At 44.0% G+C, this 20,035-nt stretch overlaps 1 protein-coding gene across 1 annotated transcript in view; it reads right to left on the reverse strand.

Moving 5' to 3' along the window:
• Positions 1–20,035, reverse strand: part of LOC120909983 (zinc finger protein 271-like) — a 52,839-nt gene that overhangs the window by 31,299 nt on the left and 1,505 nt on the right. Inside the window, exons 2-4 of the mRNA XM_040321789.1 lie at positions 19,055–19,204; positions 6,852–7,001; positions 6,590–6,739 (exon numbers count right to left, since the gene is read on the reverse strand). Of these exons, the coding sequence (XP_040177723.1) occupies positions 6,590–6,739; positions 6,852–7,001; positions 19,055–19,126 (372 nt within the window). The 5' untranslated portion in view covers positions 19,127–19,204. The remainder of the gene's footprint in view (positions 1–6,589; positions 6,740–6,851; positions 7,002–19,054; positions 19,205–20,035) is intronic.

The raw sequence follows: 20,035 nt of genomic DNA on the forward strand, positions 1-20,035 counted from the left end.
CATTCACACTACATTCTCCGACAGATCTCCTCCACCATCCACACTACATTCTCCGACAGCTCTCCTCCACCATCCACACTACATTCTCCGACAGCTCTCCTCCACCATCCACACTACATTCTCCGACAGATCTCCTCCACCATCCACACTACATTCTCCGACAGCTCTTCTCCACCATCCACACTACATTCTCCTCCACCGTTCACTTTATATTTTTAGGCAACTTTTCCAACTTTTTGAAGTAGCTATTCCTGCCGACTCCTCTCAATGTGTTTATGAAACCAATAATCTTTGTAATTTCCCCATTTTAATGGACTGTCGGTGTAAATATTGGACTTACTCAGTAATGTTTTATATGAGAACCACGTTCCTTTCATTTATTCTTTATGTCTATATATCTGTCAAACCACACCCCTATAAACTCAAATATTTTTATTATACCCCCGATGTACTGTGATGAGCATTATACACCCCTTGTCTCTATCTGACCCCCTCCCTAGGAGAATCTGAGGCTTGTGGGGGTAACATGTATTCCCTTGTTATGTCCCATCATCAGAGTATTCACCTGTATGAATTTTCTGGGGTCTAACAAGTTCCTCTTTGTGAATGAAACATTTCCCGCACCCTGTACATGAGTAAGGGTGCTCATCTGTGGGCTTTTTCTGTTTTCTCACAAGTTCCATTTATTCAAAGATTTCCCGCACTCTGAACATGAATAAAGACCCTCCCCCATGTGAATTCTCTGGTGTATAACAAGGTCTCTTTTACGAATGAAGGAATTGCCGCACTGTAAATATGGATAAGGACGCTCACCCGTGTAAATTCTCGGATATTCAAAAAGTGAAGCATTTCCCGCACTAACCTGTGAGAATTTTATGTTGTATAAGGAGATGTTCTTTTCTAATTAAACATTTCCCACACTTTGAACATGAATAAAAGTGTTCACCCGTGTGTATTCTCTGGTGTATAATAAGTCTTTCTTTTTGAAGGAAATATTTGCCGCACTCTCTCAACAAGGGAAAGGACACTCAGTAGTATGAAGTTTTTCTGGTGTTCAACAAGTTGTTTATTTTCCAATTGAAACATTTCCCACACTCTGAACATAAATGAGAACGCTGACTAGTGTGAATTCTAGGACATCTACAAAGGTCATTCTTTGCATTGAAAGGTTTCCCTCACTCTGAAGATGAATAAGGGCGCTCTCCTGTGTGAAGTTTCTGGTGTCTCAAAAGTGCTCCTTTTTGCGTGAAAGATTTCCCGCACTCTGAACATGAATAAGGGCGCTCTCCTGTGTGAACTCTATTGTGTTGATCAAAGTTTCTTTTGTGAGTGAAAGATTTCCCACACTCTGAACATGAATAAGGGCATTCTCCTGTGTGAAGTTTCTGGTGTGTAAAAAGTGCTCCTTTTGTGGTGAAAGATTTCCCGCACTCTAAGCATGAATGAGGACCTATATCCGTGTGACTTTTCTGATGGAAATCTAGGGCTGTTTTGTAAATGAAACTTTTCTCGCACTCTGAACACGAATAAGGACGCTCACCTGTGTGAAGTTTCTGGTGTTGCAAAAGTGTTCCTTGTGTGGTGAAAGATTTCCCGCACTCTGAACACGAATAATGACGCACGCCCGTGTGAATTCTCTGGTGTCTCAAAAGTTTTCCTTGTCTGGTGAAAGATTTCCCGCACTCTGAACACGAATAAGGGCGCTCACCTGTGTGAATTCTTTGGTGTTCAACAAGTTCTTTTTGGCGAAAGTAACTTTTCCGGCACTCTGCACATGAAAATGGACGCTCACCTGTGTGATTTCTCTGGTGTACATCAAGTTGTCTTTTCTCACCAAAACTTTTCCCGCACTCTGAACATGAAAATGGACGCTCTCCTGTGTGATCTCTCTGGTGTACATCAAGTTGTCTTTTCTCAATAAAACTTTTCCCACACTCTGAACATGAATAAGGACGCTCACCTGTGTGAATTCTCTGGTGTACAATAAGTCGTCCTTTATCACGAAAACATTTCCCACACTCTGAACATGAATTAAGATGCACACCTGTGTGGACGTGCTTGTGTCGTGCAAGCTGTGCTGCCGATGAGAAAGATTTCCCGCACTCTGAACACAAATAAGGGAGCTCACCTGTGTGAATTCTCTGGTGTTCAACAAGGCCTTTTTTGTAAGAAAAACTTTTCCCGCACTCTGAACATGAATAAGGACGCTCACCTGTGTGATTTTTCTGGTGTACAATAAGTTGTCCTTTATCACGAAAACATTTCCCACACTCTGAACATGAATTAAGATGCACACCTGTGTGGACGTGCTTGTGTCGTGCAAGCTGTGCTGCCTGAGTGAAAGATTTCCCGCACTCTGAACACGAATAAGGACGCTCACCTGTGTGTATTCTCTGGTGTCCAACAAGGCCTTTTTTGTGAGAGAAACTTTTCCCGCACTCTGAACATGAATAAGGACGCTCACCTGTGTGAGTTCTCTGGTGTTCCGTAAGCTGAGCTTTGTGAGAGAAAATTTTCCCGCACTCTGCACATAAATGCCTACCTGTGTGGACGCGCTTGTGTCGTACAAGGTGTGATGCCCGAGAGAAAGATTTCCCGCACTCTGAACATGAATAGGTACGTTCACCCGTGTGAATTTTCTGGTGCCTACGAAGGTTTGTGTTTTTAGTGAAAGATTTCCCGCACTCTGAACATGACAATGAACGCTCTCCTGTGTGAACCTTCTTATGGCTTGAAGAAGATTTCTGGGGATTGGATGGATCTGGTGATCTGTCAGCACTGTGAGAACTTGGATGGACCTCTGATGTCATAGTATGGGATTCCTCAGAAGGTTCCTCAGGATTGGAAGGATCTGTGGATCTAACCAACCAATCAGAGGTGACTTTGGGAGAATATTGTGGAATGTCGGTATCTTCTGCCTTACAATCTGGAGATATAATAAGATGTCCCTCCGATGGATTTATATTCCAGAAACACCGTCCATCTGCTGGAAAGCAATATTTAATAGAAGTCATACATGTTCTCATACATCTTGTATTCAGAAGTCATAGATCTGTGTGTAGCTTTCAAAACGTTCCCAGAGATCTGGCATTGGATTGGGTGCAATTATAACAGAGAACTACAAATACAAACCAGATCAATCATACAAAACACCCAAATCATACTAAGCAATAGTATTTATGTATTGATGACAAGGTTATGGTGAAGAACGGGGATGAGCTTCGCGTTCGAGTCGAAGATCGTATGTTCGACCGTTCCTCGAATAACGAACGTTACGGGCCGTTCGCGCCACATTCGAGGGGCGTGTCACGGCCCATAATTCACTGCGGCGTTGCAGTGCATTGCTGGCTGATGATTGGCCAAGCATGCACTATGACCCACATGCTTGGCCAATCACAGCTTGCAAAAAACGGAGAGCCATAATTGGCCAAAGCCAGGGTGGCTTTGGCCAATTATGGCTCAGGGGGTTTAGTACACGCCTCCCTGGCAGTCTTGTGTAGTGTGTTGCGTTGGTTTACAGAGACGAGAGAGACAGAGTGTCATTTATTGCAGGTAGATAGAGCAGGCAGGCTACTCCGTTAGAGTTACAGGCCCTGATTCACAAAGGAGATACGACGCCGTATCTCCAGATATGCCGTCGTATCTCTGAGTTGTGCCGTCTTATCTATGCGCCTGATTCTTAGAATCAGTTACGCATAGATTTCTATTAGAAACTGCATATTTACGCTGGCCGCTAGGGGCGTGTACGCTGATTTACGCCTAGAAATACGCAAATCAGCTAGATATGCGAATTCACGAACGTACGCCCGGCCGACGCAGTACAGATACGCCGTTTACGTTAGGCTTTTCCCGGCGTAAAGTTACCCCTGCTATATGGTGGCGTACATGCGGCGTACCAATGTTAAATATGGACGTCGTTCCCGCGTCGAATTTTGAATATTTTACATCGTTTGCGAACAGAAGGAGACAACAGGAAGTGAGAGGAAATCTACCCCTAGGAAGGGAAATTCTCATCTGTAAGAGGTGTCTCCTGTCCACTGATGCTTTATCACCAATCCTTGTTTCACTAAAAAACCCAAATTTTCCAAAAAATCATTTGTCTTTGGGACAGAATGTGAGGTGCAATCTTCTGAACAGATGCACACAGACAGCAAAACAAATGTTACAGGGGTGATAACCCTTCTCTATGTTTTCAGAAAAGCTAAAAAATAGATTTTTTGGGTTGGAGCTACACTTTAAAAAAAGTACCAGTTCAAAATTACAAACAGATTCTACTTAACAACAAACGTGCAGTGAGTGCCTGTCTTGTTTGCACTGCCTGTATACTGCTGTTCAAAGTATATAGGGCCAAAAGGGGCTGGTAATGACCTGGGGGGAGGGGGGGAAAGCCATGCTATTTTTCTCAATGATTTTCATCCATATTGCAGGGACCAGACATTACATTAAAGCCGCAAGCAGTTTTAAATGACTTTTTTCTTATAGTAATCTCATTTTGTGCAGGGACAGTTTTAAACACGTGCCACTTCACAGGCATACTAAAAAGACACACACCAGGTACAATATTTAAAGAAATGTATTTATTTATTTTTTACTTTAAGCGTCATTAAAATCACTGCTCCCGAAAAAACTTCAGTTTTTAATACTTTATTTTACATTGATACATGTCCCATGGGGCAAGACCCGGGTTCCCAGACCCGTTTTAGGACAATAATTTGCATATTAGCCTTTAAAATGAGCACTTTTGATTTTGAACGTTTGAGTCCCATAGACTTCAATAAGGGTTCTAAAGTTCGTGCGAACGTTTGGTCCGTTCGAAGGTTCTGGTGCAAACCGAACGGGGGGGGGGGGGGGGGGGGGGGTGGTTTGTGCGGCTCATCCCTGGTGAAGAATGGGATTTTCCTCCACTTATTCTTTATAACATATAAAAGATATACTATTCATATAGTGTAGAGCAGTGGTGGGAAACTATACAATGTGCACAGCAGAGACTAAAACATTTTGAAAGTGAATGTATCAAACTTCCACCAGATCTGTGCAAGAGAAATCTCGAAATATCAAAAAATCCCAATATTTCATACACCGAAAACAATGATCAATGGCAGACTTGCCCCAAGGTCAGGTTGTTTTGGGTGAGGGCACATGCTTTTGTATACTCTGTAACTATATCAACATTCCTAAAAAAAATCACAAGTGGCTCTTTTAAATGGACCTGTTGATGAGATTCCCAAGCAACTGCAAACTCTTATGCAGGCTACAAGACAAGGTGGAGAAACATGGTGAAGCTTCTGCATTAGAAACCCCGGAGGATGTCCTGTTGGACGAAACACGTAGGGTCTTAGCGCTGAAAGCTCCATTTTTATTCCTCAATATAACACCATGTTACCACCAAAAGAGAAGAAGATACTGTACACCATATGAAAGATCCATCTCCATTCCTCAATATAACGTCATGTTCCCAACAAATGAGGAGGAGATACTGTACACCATATGAAAGGTCCATCTCCATTCCTTAATGTAACGTCATGTTCCCAATAAATGAGGAGAAGATACTGTACACCATATATTGGGGGAATGGAGATGGACCTTTCATATGGTGTACAGTATCTCCTCCTCATTTGTTGAGAACATGACGTTATATTGAGGAATGGAGATGGACCTTTCATATGGTGTACAGTATCTCCTCCTCATTTGTTGGGAACATGACGTTATATTGAGGAATGGAGATGGACCTTTCATATGGTGTACAATATCTCCTCCTCATTTGTTGAGAACATGACGTTAAATTGAGGAATGGAGATGGACCTTTCATATGGTGTACAGTATCTCCTCCTCATTTGTTGGGAACATGACGTTATATTGAGGAATGGAGATGGACCTTTCATATGGTGTACAGAATCTCCTCCTCATTTGTTGGGAACATGACGTTATATTGAGGAATGGAGATGATGTACATTATATTGGGAACACTTGGTAGTGTGAGAAATACATAATTACATTTATCTGGCAAGGACTTTGAACTTAATTGGCATGTGATACATTTCAATCCATGTAACAAGCTAAATACATGATTAATGCCGCGTACACACACGACCATTTTTTACGACGTTAAAAACTACATGAAAAATTAGAGCATGTTCTAAATTTTTAATGGCCATTTTTAACGTCGTGAAAAATGCTCTGGAGCCCACACACGATCGTTTTTAATGACATAAAAAAAAAAAGTCATTTTTTACAACCCGAAAAACGGTCGTGTGTACGCGGCATTATACTTAGAGAAATAACATTAAAATGTGAACTGTTTCTGAATTTAGTGTTTATGACTTACTTGTGTCCTTATGTAGAGAAGATTCCTCCTGTTTATTTTCCATAATCATCTCCCCCTCCTCCATAGACTGCTGATCTCCATTCACCAACCTCTCTTCTTCTTCCTCTTTATACTCAGCTTTGATGTCTTTCCGTTCTTCATTCTAAATTGTAGAGATGATACAATATAACATCTGGAAACACTGCTGCCAATAATAAGAGATGACACAGAGGTATGTCCTCATATAGAATTATTTTTCAATTATTTTTGCCCCGTCCCACCTACCTGATCATTCTCTGTATAGTTCTGATCTTCCCGTGTAGAATCCTGGGAATACAGAGGACAACCCTCCTTCATAGACTGCTGATGTCTGGTCACCAACGTCTCTTCTTCTTCCTCTTTAATCTCAGCTTTGATGTCTTTCACTTCTTCATCCTAAACCCCAAAGATGATAGAATACATTTATAAAAAAAGATGATCAGATTACATAGAATATCATCTAATAGCTTACAATACATTTTAGGTCTACATGCTCAGTTCCACCTACCTGATGATGGTGGGGGATGGTGTGACTTTCCTGTGTGGAATCCCGGGAATACAGAGGACCTCCCCCTCCCATAGACTGCTGAGCTCCACTCATCGACATCTCTTCTTCTTCCTCTTTAATCTCAGCTTTGATGTCTTTCCGTTCTTCATTCTAAATTCCAGAGATAAAATATAACATCTGGAAACACTGCACTAAGAAATTACATAGAAGAATGTCCACTCATAGAATTATTTTTGAGTTCTTTTTGCCCAGTCCCATCTACCTGATTATTATCTGTATAGTTCTGATCTTCCCGTGTAGAATTCTGGGAATACAGAGGACAACCCTCCTCCATAGAATGCTGATCTCCACTCACCAACCTCTCTTCTTTCTCTTTAATCTCAGCTTTGATGTCTTTCACGTCTTCACCCTAAACCCCAAAGATAATAGAATACATTTATAAAAAATAAAATAAGAAAACAACAAGAGATTACATAGAATGTCAACTCATAGCTTAGAATACATTTTTTAAGGTCTACATGCTCAGTCCCACCTACCTGATGATGGTGGGGGATGGTGTGATCTTCCTGTGTGGAATACAGAGGACGGGGACATCTGTCTGGTGGGTTCCCATTACTGGATCCATCTGTAGGAAACACACACACTGACTGAATACGTTGGGCCAGATTCAGGTACATTGGCGTAATTCAAAGTAGGCAGGTAGTGGGCGTGTTGTATTAAAATGCATCGTGACCCCATGTAAATGCATGGCCGTACGAACGGCGCATGCGCACGCATGCTCAGAATCACGTCACATATACTCCCTATGATACAACGGCTCAATACGTACGACGTGAACGTAACCTACGCCCAGCCCCATTCACGTAGGACTTACGTAAACGACGTAAAATACGATGGCTGTTCCGACGTTTATACCTTAACATGACTTACCCCTGGCTTTTGAGGGGTAAACTTACGCTGGACGTACACCTTACGTAAACGGCGTAGCTTATTGCGACGGGCGCAAGTACGTTCGTGAATCGGCGTATCTAGGTCATTTACATATTCGACACGTAAATCAACGGAAGCGCCCCTAGCGGCCAGCGTAAATATGCACCCAAGATACGACGGAGTAGGCGACTTACGTCGGTCGTATTAAGCCAAAATTCAGACGTATCTTGTTTCCTGAATACGGCGCATAGATACGACGGCGCATCCTAGAACTTACGCGGCGTATCAATAGATACGTCGGCGTAAGCTGTTTGTGAATCTGGGCCATAGTTTCTATGTGTTTATCAGATGATGGGGGATCTAGGTGGAGCCTCCGTACTGCTCTCTCCTTTACAATAAAGTCTCCTCTTACCCGGTGATGTGAGGGGCGGCTGATTCTCCATCATGACGTCCTTGTAGAGATCCTTGTGTCCTTCTAAATACTCCCACTCCTCCATGGAGAAATAGACAGTGATATCCTGACACCTTATAGGAACCTGACACACACAATGATACAGCCTTGTATCTGGACTATAAACCATAACAGACATCACAGTGACTATGGAGGAAGAGGACGGACATGACAGGAGTTACTGGGTGTAAATATAAAATAATATCTTATTACCTCCTCTACAGCTAGTTCCAGCAATGTCTCCTCTCTACTTCCCTTCAACTCGTCTTTGACCAGGAACTCCCAATTTATGCTGCTAAATCACTTCCTGTCTTTATCCTACATCACTTCCTGTCTTGATCCTACATCACTTCCTGTCTTGATCCTACATCACTTCCTGTCTGTGTGTTCCAAGTAAGATCACCACCGTGTGTTGAATATAAATACTGCAGTATACGTTATGTTTCATCAGGTTCCCCGCTGCCTCCTGGTCCATTCCTCTATTATGTTACATCCATGATTACACAAGTAGATTATATCTCAGATACAATCCAGACAATAATACAATAAAAACGATTATTTTTTTTCAAATATAAATCTTTATTAAGTTATTTTCAGGAATGAACAGGGTCAGCATACTATAGCAGTATTACTGAATATGTGGTCATAGCCTCCTAAAAATAATAAACATGTATTTACAAAAGATATATAGCATAGGTTAGACTGTACATATAACAACTCAAAGCAAAAGTATCCCCCTGTCTCACTGCTACAGTAGCCTGGATTTCCTACTTCTCGTCATCTTATTGTAGCGCCCTGCTCCTGATGAACAGGCGCTGCTTTAAATTTAGTGGGGGTCTGAGCTGTTATTTGGCTCAGACCAGATTGATAAAGGGGAATTTATCCTCTGTTCTAGCCATGGCTATGCTGGGAGTATCCACCATTGATCGCCTTGGGGTGTTATTACCACCCCAGGCCAAAGGTGGCAGCAGCTAAATCATGGTCCATTGAGTGTCCCCCCTTGGCAGCGAATCAGTGGGAGTGGTTGCCCACTGTGCATGCTGGGGAAGGGTACTTAAGGGACAGATGCCATTGGTGCGGGGATCGTCCGTTCGCGCCTCGTGGCCCACCTGGCCGGAGGGGCGCGTTGTGGATCCTAGTTTTGGTACCACGTTGGCCCGGGGCTGCGGCTTCTTCTGGTGGGTCCAGTAGTCAGACTGGGGCCCATACTGCTGAAGAGATCCTGTGCTGCCCGTCCTGCGGGAGGAAGCCACTTGATGAAGGCAACCAGGGGACGACCTATCCCGGTAAGGACCATGCAAGAGGCTGGTACATTAGGAGAAGGCCTGGAAGCTTCATCGAAGGATGCACAGTACACCGAGCTGCCTGACAGTGTCACCTGTTGGGTCTAAAAGTTCTATTAAGAAAACCTAAAGAGATCCGGGTGCTGAATCCTGTGGCAGAGGATTCCGGACCAAAGTGTCTCGTCAAGAAAGGAAGGTCTGTGGCAGAGACTGTACTTTGTTTTGTGTGCCATCCCGGCTGCTAGGCCAGTGAGAGGCACCTATCCGGCTGAGCAATACCCACTCTGGCTAGAATGGCGACGAGAACTGTTTGCTGGAAACAAGTCTTATGCCTCGTACACACGTTCCGATTATTGGATAAGAAAAATCTTTTGGATTGATCGTTCGATAATCTGGTCGTTAGTACACAGCTTTCGACAGCCGATCACGACAGTCCGTCCAACAAAATCTGAAGGGACAAACACGAAAACTTTGCTAACTGTCCAACACTCACAAATGTTTATGGAGAAGACTGTCCTCTAATTGCGAAGTCGTTTTTCGAGAATCCCACGCCCTAACCCGTCTCCTGTTAAAATAAGTCATCCTGTAGACTGTGAAAAGTCGTGTACACATGATCCGTATATCTGATGAAAAAAGACAGATGGACTGTTTTCATTGGACAACCCGATCGTGTGTGGGCCCCATCAGTCTTTTTTCCATTTGTGTAAAAAAATAGAACATGTTTTAAATTTTTCCTATGGATAAAAAACCAGTAGGTAATCCCGATCGTCTGTGTGGAACTCCATCGGAGAAAAATCCACACATGCTCAGAATAAAGTCGACGCATGCTCGGAAGCATTGAACTTCATTTTTTTCGGCTCGTCGTAGTGTTTTACATCACCGCGTTTTGGCACGGTCGGAATTTAGTCTGATAGTGTGTATGCAAGACTGATGAAAATCAGCTTCATCTGATATCTGACTAAAAAATCCATCGGGTTTGATTCCATCAGAAATCCGATCGTGTGTACACGGCTTTATTGGAGCTGGTGTGAATGAACTGGTGCTTGGGTGACTGGCGCATCTGTACTAAAAGAGAAGAACCAGTTAACACCAGAAGCCCCTACGGGGGTAGCGCCACAAGTACAGAACAGTTTTGGGGACGTAATATGTACAGTATGTGAAACTGCAACTACCGGGGCAACTGACCTCCATTTTACTTTCTGTTTTTCTCTTTCATAAGTAGCGCTACCCCCTCAGGAGCCAATGGTTGATTTGGGATTGGCGTATTTAAGTATCTCTATGTGTTGTGTAGGGGTGAATCTAGTGAGTAGAGCAATAAGTGAATGTCCAATCAGCAGTTGAAGTTTTCTGAATGCTTTATTTCCTTGATCCAACACGACCAACATCAACTTGAGGTAGACAGGAAAGGTTGATGAAATAAAGGAAACTTTGGCTTGGATAAGGAAAAGCAGTCCTGCTTTTCTGCTGTTGTATCAATACGTCGCCACTCCCGCCAGAGTGCGTGAAGTGCCCCCGGACAGACCCCTGCCACGACCCTGGCAGCCGAAGTGTCACTTTAAGGTTGCTGGGAAGGACAAGTCACTGCCACTGACTTGGCTCTGATTAGATTTAAGATGCCAGATGAGGCCTCTGCCACAGGCTCAATGCTGACAATGTGAACAGCAGAGCGATTCCTCCCAGAATTTCTCTTTGGGGTCATCGACTGACAGTTCTAAGGTTATCGGTCAGTGTCCGGTCACCCAGATTCCCGATGGTTCGTTCAAGCCCTTTTGGATTATTTGCCTCCGGGTTCTCCTCAAGCCGATCCCCCAATCGAACGGCATACAGCCTGGGACCTTCTCTGTAGAATTGGGGGACCCAGTAAGTCACTGGGGCCCCTTAGTGGCATCAGTTGCTCCAGGCCAGGAGGGCCCAGAGTCAGGAACTCTGTGTTGCGCGCGACCCCAGGCCAGTTTGGCCATAGCGGTGGGGCCCACGCACACCCCAAAGGTGGATGCCGCACCTGGAACCCGCGAAGAACCCAGAACAACGGCCTCCGCCACAGAAATACTCCTCCCCAGCAAGCCCCGCGAGGCGCATGCCGAGGAGGAGTATTTCTGTGGCAGAGGCCGTTGTTCTGGGTTCTTCGCGGGTTCCAGGTGCGGCACCCACCTTTAGGGTGTGCGCACATCGCGGGCCCCACCACTATGGCCAAACTGGCCTGGGGTCGCGCGCAACACAGAGTTCCTGACTCCTCCAATTGGCTGCTGAGAAGAAGCGGCTCCGCCTAGATCTTCCTGGCGCCACCTGCCGCCCAGAGATGGTACTACATCCCTAGAACGCAGACTGACCCAGAGAACAATCCAAATTTACCAAATTAAGAATGAGAGCCACTTATCTCTCTCATTCTCCCACTAACTTTAGCGTAGTGCCTTTACTGAAAGTAAGGGGGCGCTACACATAGAAACATAATAATATTATTACTATCAATACACAATGAACCCATTTCTTTATTATCACAAAGATTTTATTTTAGTTAAAGAAAAAAATGAAAAAACAACAGTTTGACAACATTTTAATATTTATAATCCTGGAAGAAACAAAAGAATGAAAAACAAACTGAAAATTGATGCACAAAATAAACAATTACTGGGGTAGATTCAGGTACATCTTGCCCCTTTCTTACGGCGGCGCAGTGTATCGTTTTAACACTGCGCCTCCGTAAATTTATTGCGCTACGCGCGATTCACGGAGCAGTAGCTCCGTAAATTGCGTGGGCGCTCCGGCAAAATGCCCGGCGTAAGCGCGCGCAATTTAAATGATCCCGTAGGGTGCGTGGATCATTTAAATTAGGCACGTTCCCGCGCCGAGCGTAGTGTGCATGCTCCGTCGGGAAACTTTCCCGACGTGCATTGCGGTAAATGACGTCGCAAGGATGTTATTTGCTTCAAAGTGAACGTGAATGGCGTCCAGCACCATTCACGATTCACTTACGCAAACGACGTAAATTTCAAATTTTGCGACGCGGGAACGACGTGTATACTTTACCATTGGCTGCCCCTGCTATAGAAGGGGCAGCCTTACGCAAAAAAACGACGTACGCAAACGACGTAAACTGCGTACGCAGGGCTCGCGTAGGGTAGTGAATCGGCGTTAGTATGCAATTTGCATACTATATGCTGACCACTACCAGAACGCCACCTAGCGGCCTGCGTAAGAATGCAGCCTAAGATATGACGGCATAAGAGACTTATGCCACGCATATCTTAGGCTTCAGTCGGCGTATCGAGGTTCCTGAATCAGGAGCATTCGATACGCCGGAGCAAGTAAGCAATTGCGCTGCGTAACTATGGTTACGCAGATGCAATTGCTTCTTGAATCTAGGCCACTAAGTTTATTAAATATATGGCCTCCTTTACATGGGCCTACTTAAGGGTATACTCGTACATTCTCCGACAGATCTCCTCCACCATCCACACTACATTCTCCGACAGATCTCCTCCACCATCCACACTACATTCTCCGACAGCTCTCCTCCACCATCCACACTACATTCTCCGACAGTTCTCCTCCACCATCCACACTACATTCTCCGACAGTTCTCCTCCACCATCCACACTACATTCTCCGACAGTTCTCCTCCAACCATCCACACCACATTCTCCGACAGTTCTCCTCCACCATCCACAGTACATTCTCCGACAGTTCTCCTCCACCATCCACACTACATTCTCCGACATCTTTTCCACCATCCACGCTACATTCTCCGACAGCTCTCCTCCACCATCCACACTATATTCTCCGACAGATCTCCTCCACCATCCACACTACATTCTCCGACAGCTCTCCTTCCACCATTCACACTACATTCTCCGACAGATCTCCTCCACCGTCTACACTACATTCTCCGACAGCTCTCCTCCACCATCCCCACTACATTCTCCGACAGCTCTCTCCCACCATCTACACTACTTTTTCTGACAGCTCTCCTCCACCATCCACACTACATTCTCCGACAGCTCTTCTCCACCATCCACACTACATTCTCCGACAGCTCTTCTCCACCATCCACACTACATTCTCCGACAGCTCTCCCCCCACCATCCACACTACATTCTCCGACAGCTCTCCCCCCACCATCCACACTACATTCTCCGACAGCTCTCCTCCACCATCCACACTACATTCTCCGACAGCTCTCCTCCACCATCCACACTACATTCTCCGACAGCTCTCCTCCACCATCCACACTACATTCTCCGACAGATCTCCTCCCACCATCCACACTACATTCTCCGACAGCTCTCCCCCACCATCCACACTACATTCTCCGACAGCTCTCCTCCACCATCCACACTACATTCTCCGACATCTTTTCCACCATCCACGCTACATTCTCCGACAGCTCTCCTCCACCATCCACACTATATTCTCCGACAGATCTCCTCCACCATCCACACTACATTCTCCGACAGCTCTCCTTCCACCATTCACACTACATTCTCCGACAGATCTCCTCCCACCGTCCACACTACATTCTCCGACAGCTCTCCTCCACCATCCCCACTACATTCTCCGACAGCTCTCTCCCACCATCTACACTACTTTTTCTGACAGCTCTCCTCCACCATCCACACTACATTCTCCGACAGATCTCCTCCCCACCATCCACACTACATTCTCCGACAGCTCTCCTCCCACCATCCACACTACATTCTCCGACAGATCTCCTCCCACCATCCACACTACATTCTCCGACAGCTCACCTTCCACACTACATTCTCCGACAGATCTCCTCCACCATCCACACTACATTCTCCGACAGCTCTCCTCCACCATCCACACTACATTCTCCGACAGCTCTTCTCCACCATCCACACTACATTCTCCGACAGCTCTTCTCCACCATCCACACTACATTCTCCGACAGCTCTCCTCCACCATCCACACTACATTCTCCGACAGATCTCCCCCACCGTCCACACTACATTCTCCGACAGCTCTCCTCCGCCATCCACACTACATTCTCCGACAGCTCTCCTCCACCATCCACACTACATTCTCCGACAGCTCTCCACCACCATCCACACTACATTCTCCGACAGCTCTCCTCCACCATCCACACTACATTCTCCGACAGATCTCCTCCCACCATCCACACTACATTCTCCTCCACCGTTCACTTTATATTTTTAGGCAACTTTTCCAACTTTTTGAAGTAGCTATTCCTGCCGACTCCTCTCAATGTGTTTATGAAACCAATAATCTTTGTAATTTCCCCATTTTAATGGACTGTCGGTGTAAATATTGGACTTACTTAGTAATGTTTTATATGAGAACCACGTTCCTTGCATTTATTCTTTATGTCTATATATCTGTCAAACCACACCCCTAAAAACTCAAATATTTTTATTATACCCCCGATGTACTGTGATGGGCATTATACACCCCTTGTCTCTATCTGACCCCCTCCCTAGGAGAATCTGAGGCTCGTGGGGGTAACATGTATTCCCTTGTTATGTCCCATCATCAGAGTATTCACCTGTATGAATTTTCTGGTGTTTAACAAGTTCCTCTTTGTGAATGAAACATTTCCCGCACCCTGAACATGAGTAAGGGTGCTCATCTGTGTGCTTTTTCTGGTTTCTCACAAGTTCCATTTTCTCAAAGATTTCCCGCCTTCTGAACATGAATAAAGACCCTCCCCCGTGCGAATTCTCTGGTGTATAACAAGGTCTCTTTTACAAATTAAGGATTTTGCGCCCTGTAAACATGGATAAGGACCCTCACATGTGTAAATTCTCGGATATTCAAAAAACAAAACATTTCCCGCACTCCCCTGTGAGAATTTTCTGCTGTATAAGGAGATGTTCTTTCCCAATTAAAAATTTCCCACACATTGAACAAGAATAAGGGTGTTCACCCGTGTGTATTCTCTGGTGTATAATACGTCTTTCTTTTTGAAGGAAACATTTGCCGCACTCTCTCAACAAGGGAAAGGACACTCAGTAGTATGAAGTTTTTCTGCTGTTCAACAAGTTGTTTATTTTGCAATAGAAACATTTTCCACACGCTGAACATAAATGAGGCGCTCACTAGTGTGAATTCTAGAACATCTAAAAAGGTCTCTCTTTGCATTGAAAGGTTTCCCTTACTTTGAAGATGAATAAGGGCGCTCTGCTGTGTGAAGTTTCTGGTGTGTAAAAAGTGATCCGTTTGTGGTGAAAGATTTCCCGCACTCTGAACATGAATAAGGGCGCTCTCCTGTGTGAACTCTATTGTGTTGATTAAGGTTTCCTTTCCCAGTGAAAGATTTCCCACACTCTGTACATGTATAAGGGCGCTCTCCTGTGTGAATTTTCTGGTGTGTAAAAAGTGCTCCTTTTGTGGTGAAAGATTTCCCGCACTCTGAACATGAATAAGGGCGCTCTCCTGTGTGAACTCTAATGTGTTGTTCAAGGTCTCGTTTCTGAGTGAAAGATTTCCCACACTCTGAACATGAATAAGGGCACTCTCCTGTGTGAATTTTCTGGTGTGTAAAAAGTGCTCCTTTTGTGATGAAAGTTTTCCCGCACTCTGAACATGAATAAGGGCGCTCTCCTGTGTGAACTCTAATGTGTTGTTCAAGGTCTCGTTTCTGAGTGAAAGATTTCCCACACTCTGAGCATGAATGAGGAGGACGTATTTCCGTGTGACTTTTCTGATGGAAAACTAGGGCATATTTCTGAATGAAACTTTTCTTGCACTCTGAACACGAATAAGGACGCTCACCTGTGTGAAGTTTCTGGTGTTCCAATAGTATTCCTTGTCTGGTGAAAGATTTCCCGCACTCTGAACACGAATAAGGACGCACGCCCGTGTGAATTCTCTGGTGTCTCAAAAGTGTTCTGTGTCTGGTGAAAGATTTCCCGCACTCTGAACACGAATACGGGCGCACACCTGTGTGAATTCTCTGGTGTTCAACAAAGTCTTTTTGGTGAGAGAAAGCTTTCCCGCACTCTGAACATGAATAAGGATGCTCACCTCTGTGAGTTCTCTGGTGTACAGTTAGCTGAGCTTTTTGAGAGAAACATTTCTTGCACTCTGAACATGAAAATGGACGCTCACCTGTGTGATCTCTCTGGTGAACATCAAGTTTTCGTTTCTCACTAAAACGTTTCCCGCACTCTGAACATGAAAATGGACGCTCGCCTGTGTGATCTCTCTGGTGAACATCAAGTTTTCCTTTCTCACTAAAACGTTTCCCGCACTCTGAACATGAAAATGGACGCTCGCCTGTGTGAATTCTCTGGTGTACAATAAGTCGTGCTTTATCACGAAAACATTTCCCACACTCTGAACATGAATTAAGATGCACACCTGTGTGGACGCTCTTGTGTTGTAAAAGGTGTGATGCCCGAGTGAAAGATTTCCCGCACTCTGAACACAAATAAGGGCGCTCACCTGTGTGAATTCTCTGGTGTACAATAAGTTGTCCTTTATCTCTAAAACATTTCCCACACTCTGAACATGCATGAAGATGCCCACCAATGTGACCTTTCTGGTGTCTAACAAGGTTTTCTTTGCGAATGAAAGATTTGCCACACTCTGAGCATGAATAAGAAAACTCACCCGTGTGAAGGTTCTGGTGTTTAAAAAGTGATGTTTTTGAAACAAAAGATTTCCCGCACTCTGAACAAGGGAAAGGACGCTCTCCTGTATGAACCTTCTTATGGCTTAAAGAAGATTTCTGGGGTTTGGATGGATCTGGAGATCTCTCAGCACCGTGAGAACTTGGATGGACATCTGATGTCATAGTATGGGATTTATCAGAAGGTTCCTCAGGATTGGAAGGATCCATTGATCTGAGATGGACCTCTGATGTCATAGTATGTGATTCCTCAGAAGGTTCCTCAGGATTGGAAGGATCTGATGATCTAACCAACCAATCAGAGGTGACTTTGGGAGAATATTGTGGAATGTCGATATCTTCTGCCTTACAATCTGGAGATATAATAAGATGTCCCTCCGATGTATTTATATTCCAGAAACACCGTCCATCTGCTGGAAAGCAATATTTAATAGAAGTCATATCTGTTCTCATACATCTTGTATTCAGAAGTCATAGATCTGTGTGTAGCTTTCAAAACGTTCCCAGAGATCTGGCATTGGATTGGGTGCAATTATAACAGAGAACTACAAATACAAACCAGATCAATGATACAAAACACCCAAATCATACTAAGCAATAGTATTTATGTATTGATGACAAGGTTATGGTGAAGAATGGGACTTGCCTCCACCTATTCTTTATAACATATCAAAGATATACTATTCATATAGTGGAGAGCAGTGGTGGGAAACTAAACAATGTGCACAGCAGAGCTTAAAACATTTTTAATGTGAATCTATCAAACTTACACCAAATCTGTGCTAGAGAAATCATGAAATATCAAAAAAATCCCAATATTTCATACACCGAAAACAATGATCAATGGCAGACTTGCCCCAAGGTCAGGTTGTTTTGGGTGAGGGTACATTTTTAATATACTCGATAACTATGATCAACATTCCTAAAAAAAAGCACAAGTGGCTTATTTAAAAATGGACCTGTTGATGATGAGATTCCCAAGCAACTGCAAACTCTTATGCAGGCTACAAGACAAGGTGGAGAAACATGGTGAAGCTTCTGCACTAGAGGATGTCCTGTTGGACGAAACACGTAGGGTGGGAGTCTTAGCGCTGAAAGCTCCATTTCTATTTCTCAATATAACACCAAAAGAGAAGGAGATACTGTACACCATATGAAAGGTCCATCTCCATTCCTCAATATAATGTCATGTTCCCAACAAATGAGGAGATACTGTTCACCATATACTGATGAATAAAGATGGACCTTTCATATGTTGGGAACATGACGTTATATTGAGGAATGGAGATGGACCTTTCATATGGTGTACAGTATCTCCTCCTAATTTGTTGGGAACATGACGTTATATAGAGGAACGGAGATGGACCTTTCATATGGTGTACAGTATATCCTCCTCATTTGTTGGGAACATGACATTTTATTGAGGAATGGAGATGGATCTTCCATATGGTGTACAGTATCTCCTCCTCATTTGCTGGGAACATGACGTTATATTGAGGAATGGAGATGATGTACATTATATTGGGAACACTTGGTAGTGTGAGAAATACATAATTACATTTATCTGGCAAGGACTTTGAACTTAATGGACATGTGATATATTTCAATCCATATAACAATGTAAATACAATGTGAACTGTTTCTTCATTTAGTGTTTATGACTTACTTGTGTCCTTATGTAGAGAAGATTCCTCCTGTTTCCTTTCCATAATCATCTCCCCCTCCTCCATAGACTGCTGATCTCCACTCACCAACCTCTCTTCTTCTTCCTCTTTATACTCAGCTTCGATGTCTTTACATTCTTCATTCTAAATTGTAGAGATGATAAAATATAACATCTGGAAACACTGCTGCCAATAATAAGAGATGACACAGAAGAATGTCCTCATATAGAATTATTTTTTAATTATTTTTGCCCCGTCCCACCTACCTGATCATTCTCTGTATAGTTCTGATCTTCCCGTGTAGAATCCTGGGAATGCAGAGGACAACCCTCCTCCATAGACTGCTGATGTCTGGTCACCAACGTCTCTTCTTCTTTCTCTTTAATCTCAGCTTTGATGTCTTTCACTTCTTCATCCTAAACCCCAAAGATGATAGAATACATTTATAAAAAAAAAGATGATCAGATTACATAGAATATCATCTAATGAATGAATGAATGAAAAACTTATATAGCGCGGCACATGCAAACTGAATCGCCTCTGGGCGCTTGATGTTTCGTGTCTCATGACATCAAAAGAGCAGAGTTTTAATCTGTCTTCTGAAAGTCAGGTGGTTTTTCCTCCAACCGAACGCTGGTTGGTAAAGCGTTCCATAGTCTCGGACCTTGAAAAGCAAACCTTCTTTCTCCTTTGGACTTGTATTTGGTTTTTGGCACCTTGACCAGATTTTGGTCAGTGGATCGCAGAACGCGATTAGAATTGTGAGGTTCTATCTTGTCGCAAAGATATTGCGGCGCCTTCCCATGGATGCACTTATGTGTCAGGCAGAGTGCTTTAAATACAATTCTGTCTTTTACTGGCAGCCAGTGAAGGATTCTCAGCGAAGGTGAGATTGATTCCCATGTCCTTTTCCCAGTCACCAGTCTGGCGGCCGTATTCTGTACGACTTGCAGACGGGAGATTTGGTACTTTGGGAGTCCGAGGTAAAGGGCGTTAGCATAGTCCAGTCTGGAATTCACGATTGTTCCCACAACGACTGCTACGTCTTCTTTGGGGATAAATGGAATAAGTCTGCGTAGTAGGCGCAACAAATGGTGCGATCCGCTGACTACTGACCCTATTTGTGCGTCCATTGTCATGAAGGTGTCAAAAATGACTCCTAGGCCCCATACACACGAGAGGATTTATCCGCAGATACGGTCCAGCGGACCGTTTCCACGGATAAATCCTCTCAAAGAGATCCGCTG

Source organism: Rana temporaria, chromosome 8 (genome assembly GCF_905171775.1).
Source record: "Rana temporaria chromosome 8, aRanTem1.1, whole genome shotgun sequence".
Lineage (NCBI taxonomy): Eukaryota > Metazoa > Chordata > Amphibia > Anura > Ranidae > Rana > Rana temporaria.